We start from the raw sequence: 14105 nt of genomic DNA, 5'->3' as shown, positions 1-14105 counted from the left end.
TTTGGGACCGTTTGTTTCTTTATGTTCACTTTCAGCTGGACTTTTTATTGCTTGATAGTGATTTAAATTTTTTTTTTTACTCCCAGCCCATGCTTGTACAACCACCTTTGATACTGATTTGGATACTCCTTCTTGCAAAGTGAATTAAATTGCATTTGCTTGTAGGTGATTTCAGTTATCTTTGCTTTCTTAAAAAAATGCTCATTGTTTTTTGTAATGTGATGAAACTGGCGACATACAACAGCCATCAAGACAGTGTTGGGAAAAAAAATATAGATTTTTTTTTTCAAATACATGTTCTGTTAGGGCTTGCGTACAATGTACAGATCTGTTAGCTGACTAGGGTGGAATATAGTTAAGCCCATGAATGATTAACACACTTAAAGTGAGTGCTTTTTTTTTTATTCATTCATTTTGAGTTTGTAATTTTTCTTTTAGTTTAAGCTACAACAACACATTTTAGAAATAAGAAAGTGGCCGTTATTACTTACATTATATTTAATACGGCTGTCATATTGGAAGTCATTAGATTGTTTGAGGTACACATCAGATTGTCACTGTCAAATGCAAAAATGTATTGTATTTTATCAGAACAAGAGTAAATAGTTCAAAGATGTTTCCTTTGTTCACATCCATCACCTTCATACTGTATAGTGTTTGTCAATGTCGACCCGCTCCGCATTGATTCCCACTGATAACACTCTCTTTCCACCCCCTCAGGGTTCAGTCGGGCTGCCCTGCCATTTGGCTTAGTACGGCGAGAGCTGTCTTGTGAGGGTTACCCCATCGATCTGCGCTGTCCAGGAAGTGATGTCATAACGATCGAAAGCGCCAACTATGGGCGAACAGATGACAAGATCTGCGATGCTGACCCTTTCCAAATGGAGAACATCAACTGCTATCTTCCAGAAGCATACAAGATCATGTCACAGAGGTACACTTTCCCCTTCAAATCTGTTTTTTAGAAATTACAGTTTATGTCGATTGCCCCACAGCAAAACACTGTGGATTGCTGTCAACTGTTTCTTTTTTGTGTTTTGCCCCTTTTGCCTTCCCACTGCTTCTCTCGCCTTCGGAGGAAAATCTTTAACACGGTTGCCTGCCGATTGATCGACTCCATCCAAAATAGACTAACTCCGTTTAGCTGTAGAGTCGGGGTGAAAAAAAACAGCCAGTGCTATCCCATCAACAGGAACAGGCAAAGGAAATTTCATCAGGACTGTTAGCTTGAGATTTTCTTATTAGTGAAACTTACTCTCAGTGATAACAAACAGTCCTTGCATACTGTAATTTTGTACCAGTATGCATGAAGAAAGACACACACATTTCTTTGTTTTGACGCAAAACACCACTTGTTGTGAGATTATTATTATCCGGAAAATGCAGTTGTTCTATTTCCTACTAGTCAATGCACTTCACACAGACTGTTTTTTTTTTAAACATGATCGATCAGGGTTCCTTCAAAATTTAGAATATGTTCAAAATATCTTGGTGACAAGAAAAAAAACAGTTTGTGACCATTAAAACTGTTTGCAAATGTCTGGTGAACGTCTTTACAACCTGGAACGAACACTGCTGAAAAATCAACATTACACACAATTTTGTCACTCAGTAAGATATAGACTTTAAGTTTTACATTGTGGTTTACTGCATTCACAAACATATAAAAAAGGCGCGTGAAATCCTGTCTGTAGAATTTATGCTTGCAATTAGTTTGTGTTTACAATGTGTTTAAAAAGTTTGGTTTGATACATTTATGTATTTAAAGCATCTGATAGATGCAGATCTGATGCCGCACATTTTCTTGATGGGGTTGAGATCAGGGGATCATGTTGGCTTCAGACGGAATGGTTATTCTTTGAATGGACATGGCCCACATATTTTGAAGATGATGATGTTTTCTTTTTTACATTTCTTTTACAGTTTATTGGACCATTTCATATTTTCATCATTTGAAAGAGCGTTCTTATTCTACAAACAGTACAGCATGAAAAACGTGGCTTGCTTTATAACATGTGACAACAATGTGAAGCAATTTCCCTTTAATTCGGCTCACTTGGCTAATTGTCAAACATGTTTGAAGCAGACAGTTGAAATAACATGCAGCATCTTTAATAGAAGAGCTAATGTTCAAATATTAACTTAAATCCTACACCTTTATAATATGCAATAATTCAAAGTCTATTTCAATCCGCTGCAGCTCTATTGCACCGTTGAATTATTTTTTTATTTGAACAAATTTAAGTTTGGGGAGGTTGTTTATCTGTTTCCAGCTTGACTGCGCTGTCGTGCACCAAGCATGATTGGATAAAACAGAGATTTTGGGGCCAGCTCCAACTATTGGTTCTGCTCTCCATATTGTGGATGATTTACTGCCGAAGTCTACATGTGTTCATGTATGTTCACTTACAACTCCTGTAGGGTTCCATTGCCATTTCTGTAAATGTGACCCCTTAAACATGAGCGCAGTTGTCACGCTTGGATGCCGTCAGAGGCAAAGTGCAATGGATAGAATGACATATGAATGCCACTGAGAGACACTGGATGGTAGAAGAACGTCAGCAACTTTGGTCAGCCGCTTTGGGAAATGAAGAAGACACAAAATACTGAAATAAAACAGCAGATCCCTTGTATGCAGGAGGCTTATTGTCAAGTCCTGTTTGATGAAGTCAGATAGCTGACTCACATAGTCCGTCTTGAAAGGGTATAGCCTGTCTGCTCCCTGCTTGTGGCCCTGCGCATTACGCAAAGCTCAACCTCGCTCGGACAAGAAAATAGCACAGTGAAGCACAAATCCTACCCAGCAGGAGCTGGCTGTGTAACAAAAGTGGAACAGTATTGCTGAAATATTTTCGGCCCGTATCTTCAAAAGACTAAGGATCAGGTTGAATGCACTTCCTGAGAGTGCCAGAGGCCTTCGTAATGTTAAAGTTATTTTCAGTGTTTAAGTCCCACTGCAGGATTTGAATGTTTATGCTCTTTTTGGAAAACTGCAGAAAGAACCTCAGAGAAGTTTTTATCAAATCCCAATGCATTGCCCAAAAATGAACGACACTAAATTCCATCAATATCACATTTCCAACGTTACTTGAACATGTGCAAGTTCTTGCAAGATATTTCATCACTGAAGAGTCTACGCTATTATTCATCAGACTCTTTTTTTTTTTTCTTAATCCATTATATTTCTAAAAGCAGTCTTGGTGGCAGCAATGCAAAAACTCTACCGTTAGTAAAACAATCCAGTGAAATCACAATAAGACCAAATTTAATTATGATTTATGAGTTAATTGACATATAATCTAAAATGTCAAGTGTAATGAACCAACGGAACTAACGACTGATCAGCAACACAGTGAATATAGAATCACAGCCACAAGGTCACAGTCTATAACAGGGGTGTCAAACTCATTTTTCTCGTAACAAGGGTGTCAAACTCATTTTTCTCGCGGGCCACATCATAGTTTTGGTTTCGCTCGGTGGGTCATTATGACATTGAACCCATATAAATCATCATCATCATATTATTATTATTATTACATATACACAACAAACTGATAGATACCTAGTTTTTCAAAGTGCTGTTTTTTTAACTATCATTCAATTCATTTTAAAAGTGTTATTGGTCACAAAGAAAAAAAGCTTGCAAGATTTGAACGTTTTTAAAATCAACAACAATTTGCAATTTTGGTATTTTTGCAAGAAAAATTAAGTCGTGCATGATTTGCCTTCGCGGGCCACATAAAATGATGTGGTGGGCCGGATCTGGCCCCCGGGCCTTGAGTTTAACACCGGTGGTCTATCATATTTTCTAACATGCATTATGAAAGATATTCCTTTTCATACATTGATGTAAGCATGTGGCAGCACATTTGCACCTACGTGTAAATCTTTGTTCATGTCTACACTTTCCACACTAATGTGTCGGGGAAGCGAGGAGGACCGGAATGAGGCTTAGCCATTTTTTGATAAATCATTTTGCCGCTCATATTGGCCGGCATATTGCATTCATGAGCACAATGATTTAATGAAAATAGCCTTAGGACTGCTTCGGCTCAATTAGAACATTCACCTGCAAGCAATTAGTGGACTCAGGTGGCTGATAATCTGGACACATCTCTCGCAGAAGCTGCATAAGGGTACCATTTAAAATAATTAATATGGTATATGCAAAGTAGGGCTTTACTTGGAGTATTGCTATTATCATTAATACTATTGAAATTGTTTGTCTATTTATGTATTTAGTATTTAAAAGAAGTGTTGGGGTGAGGAATTAAAAAAACTGCACACATAACCACACACCCATCATTGAAAATTAAATCATCTTAAAAAAAAAAAGCAAATTGAATTTTGGGGATGTTTGACCCATCGCGCAATGGAAGATTACTACGGAGCCCCTTAGGGGACACGGAAGAGAAAAAAAAAAACTTCCCTCGCAAAATCTTTGATTTCCCTTGCAAAGATTGCATTCCCTCGCAAAGTTTGCGAGGGAACGCAAACTTTGCAAGGGAACGCAATCTTTGCAAGGGAACGCAAAGATTTTGCGAGGGAACGCAAATTATTTTTTTTCTCTTCCATGTCCCCTAAGGGGCTCCGTAGATTACAAATGTATTCTCATCTTTCCTTCGCTCGTCTTGACATGTCCATGAGCAAGAGATGCTTTTAATTCCGCAGTATTGAATGAGCTATTTCCATTCTTTCCATGAACAGGTGAGGACCTTGAACTATATGTTTACACTCAAGTTACAAATATCAATTTTTTGGGTGAATTTTGGTACCGGGCAAGCTGACATAAAACCTTAAATATCCGAGCAACCTTGCATAATGGTATGTTTTGAATTACATTTTTTCGTGTTCAGCCTGCCCTGAGATGACTTAAACCGAACCACTCCAGAGTTCACTTGCATGCTACTCACCTGGACATGACAGCTTTCACACTTGACCAAATGAGCCACTGTCAGAGAAATCTCACCATAGTCTGTTTTGAAGTGAACCAAACCTATTGAGTGTGAACAGCCTAAAGACAAGTCATTATTGAGTCCCACTGGTTTCTTTGATAGATCTCCCTCCAACTCTTGCAGCAGTCCCAGTATTAGAATGGGGAAATCTAATCACCTCTAATCAGATGATGAGGAATACAATTAGGGCAGGAAAAGTTCCCATAAGAACCATCTCTAAATGGCTCCGCAGATACAGCATTTTGGAGACGTGTGATCAAGAAAGTTCTAGATAGTATTGAAACTAATAATTCTGACATAAATTCTAGCCACACGTGATATGAAACGCCGACCGGCCAGAACTGACCTCTGTGAGTAGCCTTCCATCTATTTTTAGGAAACCATCTCCTTTCTGCTATTTGGTGGTTGACACTCGCAGTAGCCTGACACTAAAACATCTGACGGAATATAATACTAATAAGTGGCTTCCATTGATTGATTTGTTTTTGCCTAATGAGCTTCACTGCAAGTCTTCAATAGCAAGGGCATTGATCAGTGCAATGTAACACGGCCCAGTCGCGCCATGCCAGCAGGTCCTCGTTTTTTTTTTTTTTTTTGCAAGGGGCAAATCATTCACATAACCGATCAATGCCGATAGCGCTCTAATAGATGAGGTGAACCTCATCAGTGTGTGTAAGACCAATACAGCCTGTACTGAGATGAAAATCGTTGGTAATTGTCATGAAAAGGAACATTCAACAATGACGCATTTGCTGTTTTAATTATGTTGATAGATTTAAAAATGGAATGTTTTTAAGGTAATAATGTCCTGGGGGGGGAATAAAAATGAAGAAAAAAATCCAAGGTGTGATCATCGATATGTTCTTTTTATTCTTGTCAATCAGTGTAAGGCAGTTGTGGAGGCAAAGTGATAGTGCTCACACTATTTATATCAGTGACAGTGGTGCTCGCACAGCTCTCTGAGGAGCTCCATTGTTGCCGCCTGACAGCACAGCGCCTTGTTCGTCTCCCGCGCATGCACGGCGAGGGTTTTATTTAAAGCACAGCAGATAAACATTTCATAAAGATCCACATGCAGCTGGGCTGTTGCAGTGGGGCGTGCACAAGTCCACGGGCCATGCAACTGCTTCTGCTACTTCATCAGTGATTCTTATGGGTCTAATACTAATAGAAAGTATTCACTTATGTGCTCGCTAGTGATAAATCACAAGACAAGTTGGGGAGATTTAATTAGGGATGTTAATTGACATTGATTGGATGTTAATGTTGGTAAGATTGTTTAGGCTGTGGCAATGTTCATATGCCTCCTTTGCTTGTGTTATACTCAGCGAGTAAGTACTCTGCGGCCCTAAATGGAAGCTGCACCCATGGAATTTGAAAAAGAAAAAATTGGATACACAAAATTTGTTTTGCTTTTTCTTTGACTTTTGCAATGCTTATTTGAAAAGAGGAGCTAAAGCTGTAAAATGGCTAAGAAAAGAAAATGACGAGAATATTCACAAGTCTTGAGATATAAGCAGACTTAAAGAAGACTCCAAGCGTCATTCTTTATCATCAGATGTTGAACTTCTTTCGCTCTTGTGTGATATTTACAAATTTTAGATGCTTGACACGTGACATCCATAACAGCCTCACATTTTTGGCAGCAAAAATTGAGTCAGTTATTGACTTCACATTTTTATTCCAACAGTGTTCAACTTACAAAACATTACACAGAGATGAATAATTTCAAACTTATAGTAACTCATGGAGAAATCAAAATCTTTTCAAGAGGGGAAATATCAATAAACAACCGAAATGTATACATGCGCTTAGAACTTAAGATGCGGCTATGTTCAGAATTCACCAATCACATCCAAACTCATGATGCGCATCAGCACACAACTGACACTGTTTCAAATGCCAGATAAAGCTCCGACGTTCTAATATGCTTCCTCTGAGTGGTTTCCTTCATATTTAGTGCAACCACTGACTGGTATTTGGAATTGTTCCTAATCCCCCCACCTTGACTCAGGCCCCATTTTCAATTCACAAATAACCGCCCCATAATATGATCCTGCCACTATCATGCTTCACTGTAGGGATGGTGTTCTTTTTGTGATAACTTATACAATTATCGCCAAGAAGTTAAATGTTGCTTTCAGCCTCCTGGCACCCCACCTGACCAGTTTTTGTCTCATCCTTTCATCAATTATGGAGGGAGGCAGAGTTTTGTTGTGTCATCTTTTGCCTGTGAGGATTATCTTCACTCTGTTGTGTACTCTTCTTCTAATTGTAGGTACTCTCAAGTATTGGTCTGTAAGGTGCGCCAGGAAAAGCCTACTAGAACACCTGAAATGCATGTGGAGTTAATCATAGGCACTCTAACATGAGTTTGACTGATTAGTTAAATCTGAATGCAACCACAGTTCTGGTTATAATAGGGTGTAAAGCCATATTATCAGACTTGTTTAATTTTACATGAAAAGATTTATTTGGGTCTAAATTATATTAAAAATGGCATTTAAAGAGGATTCTGTAAACATCATCGACTGACATCATATATGTTGCAATAAAAATCATGCCTCTATCAATAGTTTTTTTCCCCCCCATCTAAATATGACCTGTCTAAATTTGGTTGTTCAAATGTTGCTGTTTGGTTGGAATTCAATACCCTTTGAGTCAGACGCTGGTCACTATTTTGAACTTTGGTATCACCAGCAAATATACATGAACGCAAGCTCATGACACTAGTTACGTGTTTGTGGAATGTCTTACCCGAATATTGAGTCAAGTCAAGCAGGATGCTAATGGTTAAATTTATAATAGGCTATTTCCTGAAACATGATTGGTCCAGCCCCTTAGAAAGTAGCCTGGTCATATACTGGTGGTGAATGTTGCAAGCTAGGCAAGTGTATTTTGCATCTTCTTTACAATTGTTTTTTAGTGTTGCCATTCTGTGGACCTACAAATGGTTTTGTTTTTCAACGGCCTGCCTACGATCAACAGGACAGCCCCTTGAGAGAGATCTCTGCTTTGATAATTATGCCTTGAACCTCATCAGCATTTCAGTTGAAATGAAGCGAGACAGGTCACTTTGAGTTGAAGAGACGCTAATTTGATTGAAATTCAAACTGGGAGCGCCAGGAAGTAGACTGTGACATTTTCTGTGTTACAATCCCCTCACTTAAGTCCCTCTCTCTCATTTTGCTCCACTGCAATGTTTTTTTATTTATCACTGCTTACTTGGTGACTTCCAAATGGCCTCTTAAGATATTATAGACTTTTGAGGGATGGAAAATTGAGCACGGGGAAAGAAACTCATCTGAGATTCAGCGATTAAGGTGCCTCTTATCCGTATCCAAAATAGATGCCTGCCTCACATGAGAACTAGATGAATCACATGAACTGTATTAAATTGTCCCACGAGTGGCCATTTCGGTTGAATTTTGTAGAAATGAAAAGTTGGGCATTCAAGACTTTTCTCACTTCATGTTTACATTTATCGTAGATAAAAACAAGCCTCATACAACTGGCTGTTGACTATAGTTAACAAGCACAAAAATTGCATTTCATATGTTGCAGAAATTGAGAACTAAAATGCAAATGTTGAGCAAAAATAATCAAATATAAATAATTGTGTGTAGGCTGAAGGCCACACATTTCAAGCACTTGCCGTTTCAGTGCTCTCACTTACAGCTTGTTTAGTGCTTCCTCATAGTCTTAGTCAGCAGTGCGCACTGGAAAGAGTGAACGTTTTCATGGGATTTAAACAACTGGTAACTCATTTTACATTTTTAATAGGGCTGCACAATACATAAAAAAATGTACACTATGCATATTGCAAAGATGTGCAAAAAGTTCATATGGAATGGTATGCTTTTATCTGACTTTGACAAATCTCATGCAACCTAATATGTGCTTCACCATCCAATAGGTAAACAGTATCTAGGGGCATTGCTAACATTAAACAATTTATATTTAACTCATCCACTGCCAGCCGAGCTAAAATTAATGTGGTTTTTTACTTCAATATCCGTCAATGGCAGTGAATGTTAATAATAAAATCAGTAGGTTATTATAATTAATCAGCTAAGAATACATTGGCCATGCTTATTTTACTGCATGAAACAAAATAATCACAAACTATCAATATTGATAACTTTATGTATTTATTTATGTATTTATTTATTTCTTAATTTATTCATTTGTAATTTATAACATTAGTTTCCGCTCAGCAATTAGTGTACTAATCCATCTCTTGTACCCCCCAAAAAATGCAACAGTATGTTATTCACATACAACTCTGCTCTGAGCTAAACAATTCTCTCTCTCTCTCACTCTTGATCTCTCTCTCTGTCTCCCACACACTCTTTAGAAGTGATGCCTTAAAGGCCAGTGAAGGTGAGACGCTGGGAAATACATATCTTTTATTTTTACAACTATAACGCGCACCTAAAAGTCTTAAATTTTCCCCAAAATGATCGGGGGGCACCTTGTAATGTGGCGCTCCTTTATGTGTGCATCGAGTTCCAAAATCTCTAAATGTGTGACTTTGATGAGCGCTCCGCTTGACTGACTGGCATCCGTAACCGAGATAGCAACTTTTAATACGGTGCACCTTATGATCATGTAAAAACGGTACTTTCTGCCCGACTATGCACCATCTTCAAGTTTCTGTGACAAATGTTTCTCACTCGGCATTCAGGACGATCACTTCCAGTCACGTTAACCCATCCCAACCTCTTGGGTTGTATCACAATCAACCATGTCCCGGTGGCCTGAAATGAGTGTAAATGTGCCTTAAACCGTATTTAAAATGTAACTAAAAGTTAGTAGAGAAGAAGAGAAATAGTACATTTGTTGACTAAATGACCGACCATACACCTTTTTTTGCTTTAGCCTAATTTAATAATTGCATGCTTTGTTGCAAGAACACCAAATTATTAATGAAAAATAATGCTGCCTTTCCTTCTATTCATTATGCACATCATTAATTAGTATATAGCCTCAGATGATCAAAAGAGAGTCGCAGAAATCATATTGTACATGTATTTAATTAGAGTGCACATTGAGACCTGTGCCCTGGCAGGCTGAAATCCGGAACTTTTTCCGCTAAGAATTTCAATGACAGGCATTATCTCAAATGGAGGCCTAGAACTATGCATAGAGGAAGTCATTAAGTCTTATTCAATTGGTCTCAGGAGAAGCCCAAGATTTCACATATGAGACAAGCAAAGTCCCTCACTCCCATAGATCAGGACGCCGGGCTCCACAGCTCCAAAATGAGGCCAATACATCAGAAAGCTATCAACACTTGCGTCAACATTGTTTCACATGAAATTGGAAGTACTGCTTATATCCTCTTGTTTAACACATATGCCTCTGGAACCGTCAGCAAGGCTCATTAGTGTCACCATTTTTATTTTTGGTATCATTCTGTTTCATAAGCCTAATGTAAACGAGATATTCATTTTCCTGCTCCCGTTGGACTGTGCTAGATAAACACCGTAATTCACATTGCTCCTGTGTGATATGCTTATGCATGAGCAAAGCCGGCAGAGTCGTCAAAGTGACCGTTATAATGTATATATAGTGCCAGCGGAGTCATGGAACATTAAGCACCTTTTTTAATAGATTGAGGATGAAATGAATTCATGAAACATGTTTGCTCATTTCCGTACAAAACAATAATAAAAGTTAGTGATATGATCTGGTATCAAAGTAATGAAGTCAAAGGTGCACACATACACAGGCATAGACTAAAGAAATAATGCAATAATATATCTTGTGATATAATACATTGCGTGCAGAATAACAATACGTCCGTTTGAATTTTTCTGTCAGAAGTAAGTGCAAGAGGGTGTGGAAATGCAGTGAAACAAAAGAAACAAACAGAACCTATAATTCCATTTCTTGTCATAAATATATAATTCTTCATGCGTCAATAAAAGCTGACTTGCACCCTTAAGATTGTAAACCAGAACACGTTCATGACTTGCTTCCCGTGAGAAGCCAAAACTCTTCTCCTGTTTTCTCAGTGCCTTGGCTGTAACCAACTCACCTTTGTTCCAATAAGCTCCCTAATATTATATTAATAACATTTGGACACAGCGCAAAGATAACTGCAGCAGCCCAGTAAAAAGCGAGGAAAAGACAATACAAGGCAACCCATAATAGGCTTCTCATTGATGTGCAGCACAAGTCACAATTGTTATCTGCGTCCCTGCTAAATCAGCAGTGCACAATTATTGATCTTGAATCTTCACTTTGTCAATACAATTTTGCATCCTCTGAGTACCAAAGATAACTTGCTCAAGGTATTGATGCAATTATCGTTGACTTTACAAAAAGCTGGAAATGATACCAGACATACACGTACACAAAAAGTACAAGTGGTTTACATCGCATAATTATTTTTTTTGGGCATCTAGTGTGCAATCGTGTCGCACACAATGTCACGTTGTCAACTCACCAGGTTATTGACTGGAACCAGTCGGGCGTATAATTTAAACCCAGTGGTAGACTCCCTTATTTTTTTAGTTGTATTTTTTTCCCAGATGTCTTCATAAAAGTCTGTCTCTCTTTGTCTGTCTGTTGCTCAATCCGGCTCAAGGCCAGCAGACGGCAGCATCATGTGATAGCCAGACAAATTTCCCTCTTGAACCAACACACAGATCTTTAACGACTACACCACTTGAGTTAACTAAAGAAATGAAAATAGATTCAAAATACATACAAAAATGATGACTTGCTTTTTTTTTTTTTTTAGATACTTTCACCTCTATTACTTGAGTATGTCTCATATCACAAAATTATTTTTGATAAATAATTACAGCAAATGTAAGGACATTTAAGAAATTTACTGAACAGGCCTGCAATGTAATGAAAAGAATACGGAAATATTTTGATGTCAAAGAGCAACAGTATTGGTTTCTGCTTTGGTGTATCAATCCTGTTCTTTTATTGATAGTGTGACATATGGCAGAATTGACATTTTGATGCTTATCATTTAAGCTTCTTAATTTTTCATTTCCTGTGTTTTTCTTCACAGATGCAACAATCGGACCCAGTGCATCGTAATCACGGGTTCAGATGTCTTCCCAGACCCCTGTCCAGGGACATACAAGTATCTGGAGGTCCAGTATGAATGTGTGCCCTACAGTAAGTATATCCCCACTCTCAGCCCACATTCATAAATTGAAAAGTCAGCCTCCACGCTGCCATCACCCCATTGCTCCTGTCCTTAGTTTCTTTCTCAGCATCGTGACGCATCACCGTCCCATTTCCTGCTCCAACCTTGTCCGTTTTGTCCGCTGTCTTTGTCTGCAGCACCTTTCAGTGCCCTTTTCCTCTGTCACTTCTTCCATCTGTGTCATGCCATGAACTTTTCATGATATATGACCTGTAAGACATTTTGGGCCTCCTCTGTACTCGCTTGTATTATTGATGTGCTCACCGTGTTTTCAGCAGTCCGACAAACCGGGTTATGAGTTAGCGGAACAGAGGGGAAGGTGGAAGAAGTCGTGCTGACTCTCCGTAATGGCAAGAGAGTGTTTCATTACTCTAGCGTGGAGAAGTCTGTCAGGCAAAAACGCAGCTCACCTTGATGGCTTAATGTACGTCAATAAAGCAGGTGTGGAGGCATGTGAACAGATGTTTCATTATGTAAGACAACAGAACGGCTGCACTCATAAGTCAGCAAGATAATCTTTCCGACGAGGAGATATTGTCAGCATTTTGTCTTCTCCCTCGTTGTAAAATATTCATTGCCATTCACATCCCAAACAAAATTCCGATTGCCCTTTGCATTAAAAATCCCCTTTTGTCCTTTGAGCTGCCATCTTCATTTGCAGTTTGTGAAGAATATCCCCGCAAGTAACCTTTACAACCTGATTAACGACAGAGATTTACATGAATTGCCAGACAAGCTAATCAGGTGGAACTGGAATAATTGGAGGGGATATGATGAGAAGATGATATTTGGTGACTCGTCAATCCTCCCATCATTCAAGTTTTGTATAAAATGATGATGGAACTGTTGCCGCAATGCAAATATCTCTTTACCCTCCAAGGTTAACATTGTTCGTTTGTATGAGTATACCTGTCAAAGATGCCCATGAGTGTGGATTCAGGTTGCACCGGTGAACGTCATTAGATGTGGTACGCCTTGACAACTTAAAGGGCAACCTCTCCAAGGCTTGGAGGGCTCATTGTTAAAAAGAGTTAGCGCTAACGAGTATTATATGCTAGCTGCTAAAATCTCGAGGTTCACTTGAACGTCTAGAGTTAAACGCTTGCCTCGTTATTGCGTGTTGATCATATGTCTGACTAAAACAAAAGGATTCGCCTTAAGGCATACTTTCCTCCGCCCACTGTTAACTTAAGCCTCTTTCTTACTCCAAATGGGCAAATACACCGAAGGCCTTTTTTAGTAGAAACGTTCAAACAACAAACGCGGGAACATTTCATTCTCAACAGTTTCAGTCTGTGTATGTCTGTAGCGCCATGTTTTTGCCTCTCAAAGGTCCATGCCCAACCAGAATAGGAGCAAGAATACCGAATGTGTCCTATCGCAACTGCCCTGGTAAGTGTTTAGTGTACTCCCAAGTGTGACCACCCCAACCTAACCGCTCAAGCCCGGCTTTTCCCACTCAAGTCCGACTCGTGTTTTGTAAAATGTGAATTGTTTTGTTGCTCTCCTCAAACCAATCCTCCGTTTCCCAAGTAATGTACACAGACACACACACACACGCGCACACACACACATTTCATTTCAGTAACAAACGTTTTGCCAACAGGTGTAGCAGTTGTGTGGCTGAGATTTGTATAAAACAGTGAAAGCAGCCACCAAATAATTAGTGTGAATTCTTACATTGCATTTTTATCATTACTGAAGAGCATTTCTTCACTAGAAGACGAACAATTTTTTTTCCGCATTTCTCCTGAATTACATCAACACACACTGGCTCTCTTTGTTTTTATTTTCAGATCTTGTCGATCTGATTGCCCTAATGGACAGACCATGAACATTTACAACGATTAGAACTTTCATACAAGTGCAAACAAATCATTGTTAATATTAAGATGTAAAAACAAAATAGTTTTAACTGTAATGAGAAAGATGATATATTCCATTTATATATTCACTATTGTCACACAAATGCACAC

General features: G+C 38.7%; 1 protein-coding gene across 18 annotated transcripts in view; it reads left to right on the top strand.

Annotated features, from left to right (window-relative positions):
- The window catches only part of adgrl2a (adhesion G protein-coupled receptor L2a), a 113475-nt gene that overhangs the window by 43254 nt on the left and 56116 nt on the right, over window positions 1-14105 (top strand). For 17 of the 18 annotated variants that reach the window (XM_088312509.1, XM_088312506.1, XM_088312503.1 and 14 more), the window contains exons 3-4: window positions 721-934; window positions 11989-12098. In XM_088312509.1, coding sequence (XP_088168635.1) covers window positions 721-934; window positions 11989-12098 — 324 coding nt within the window. Of the gene's footprint in view, window positions 1-720; window positions 935-11988; window positions 12099-13461; window positions 13522-14105 lie in introns of all 18 variants that reach the window. The other variant, XM_088312519.1, reaches the window with a different exon arrangement.

The sequence above is a fragment of the Idiotropiscis lumnitzeri genome, chromosome 13 (assembly GCF_059441095.1).
Source record: "Idiotropiscis lumnitzeri isolate Australia: NSW breed Sydney's pygmy pipehorse chromosome 13, RoL_Ilum_1.0, whole genome shotgun sequence".
In the NCBI taxonomy this organism is placed as follows: Eukaryota; Metazoa; Chordata; class Actinopteri; order Syngnathiformes; family Syngnathidae; genus Idiotropiscis; species Idiotropiscis lumnitzeri.
Note: the sequence above shows the minus strand (reverse complement) of the source record. Positions and strands in the feature narration are given on the sequence as shown.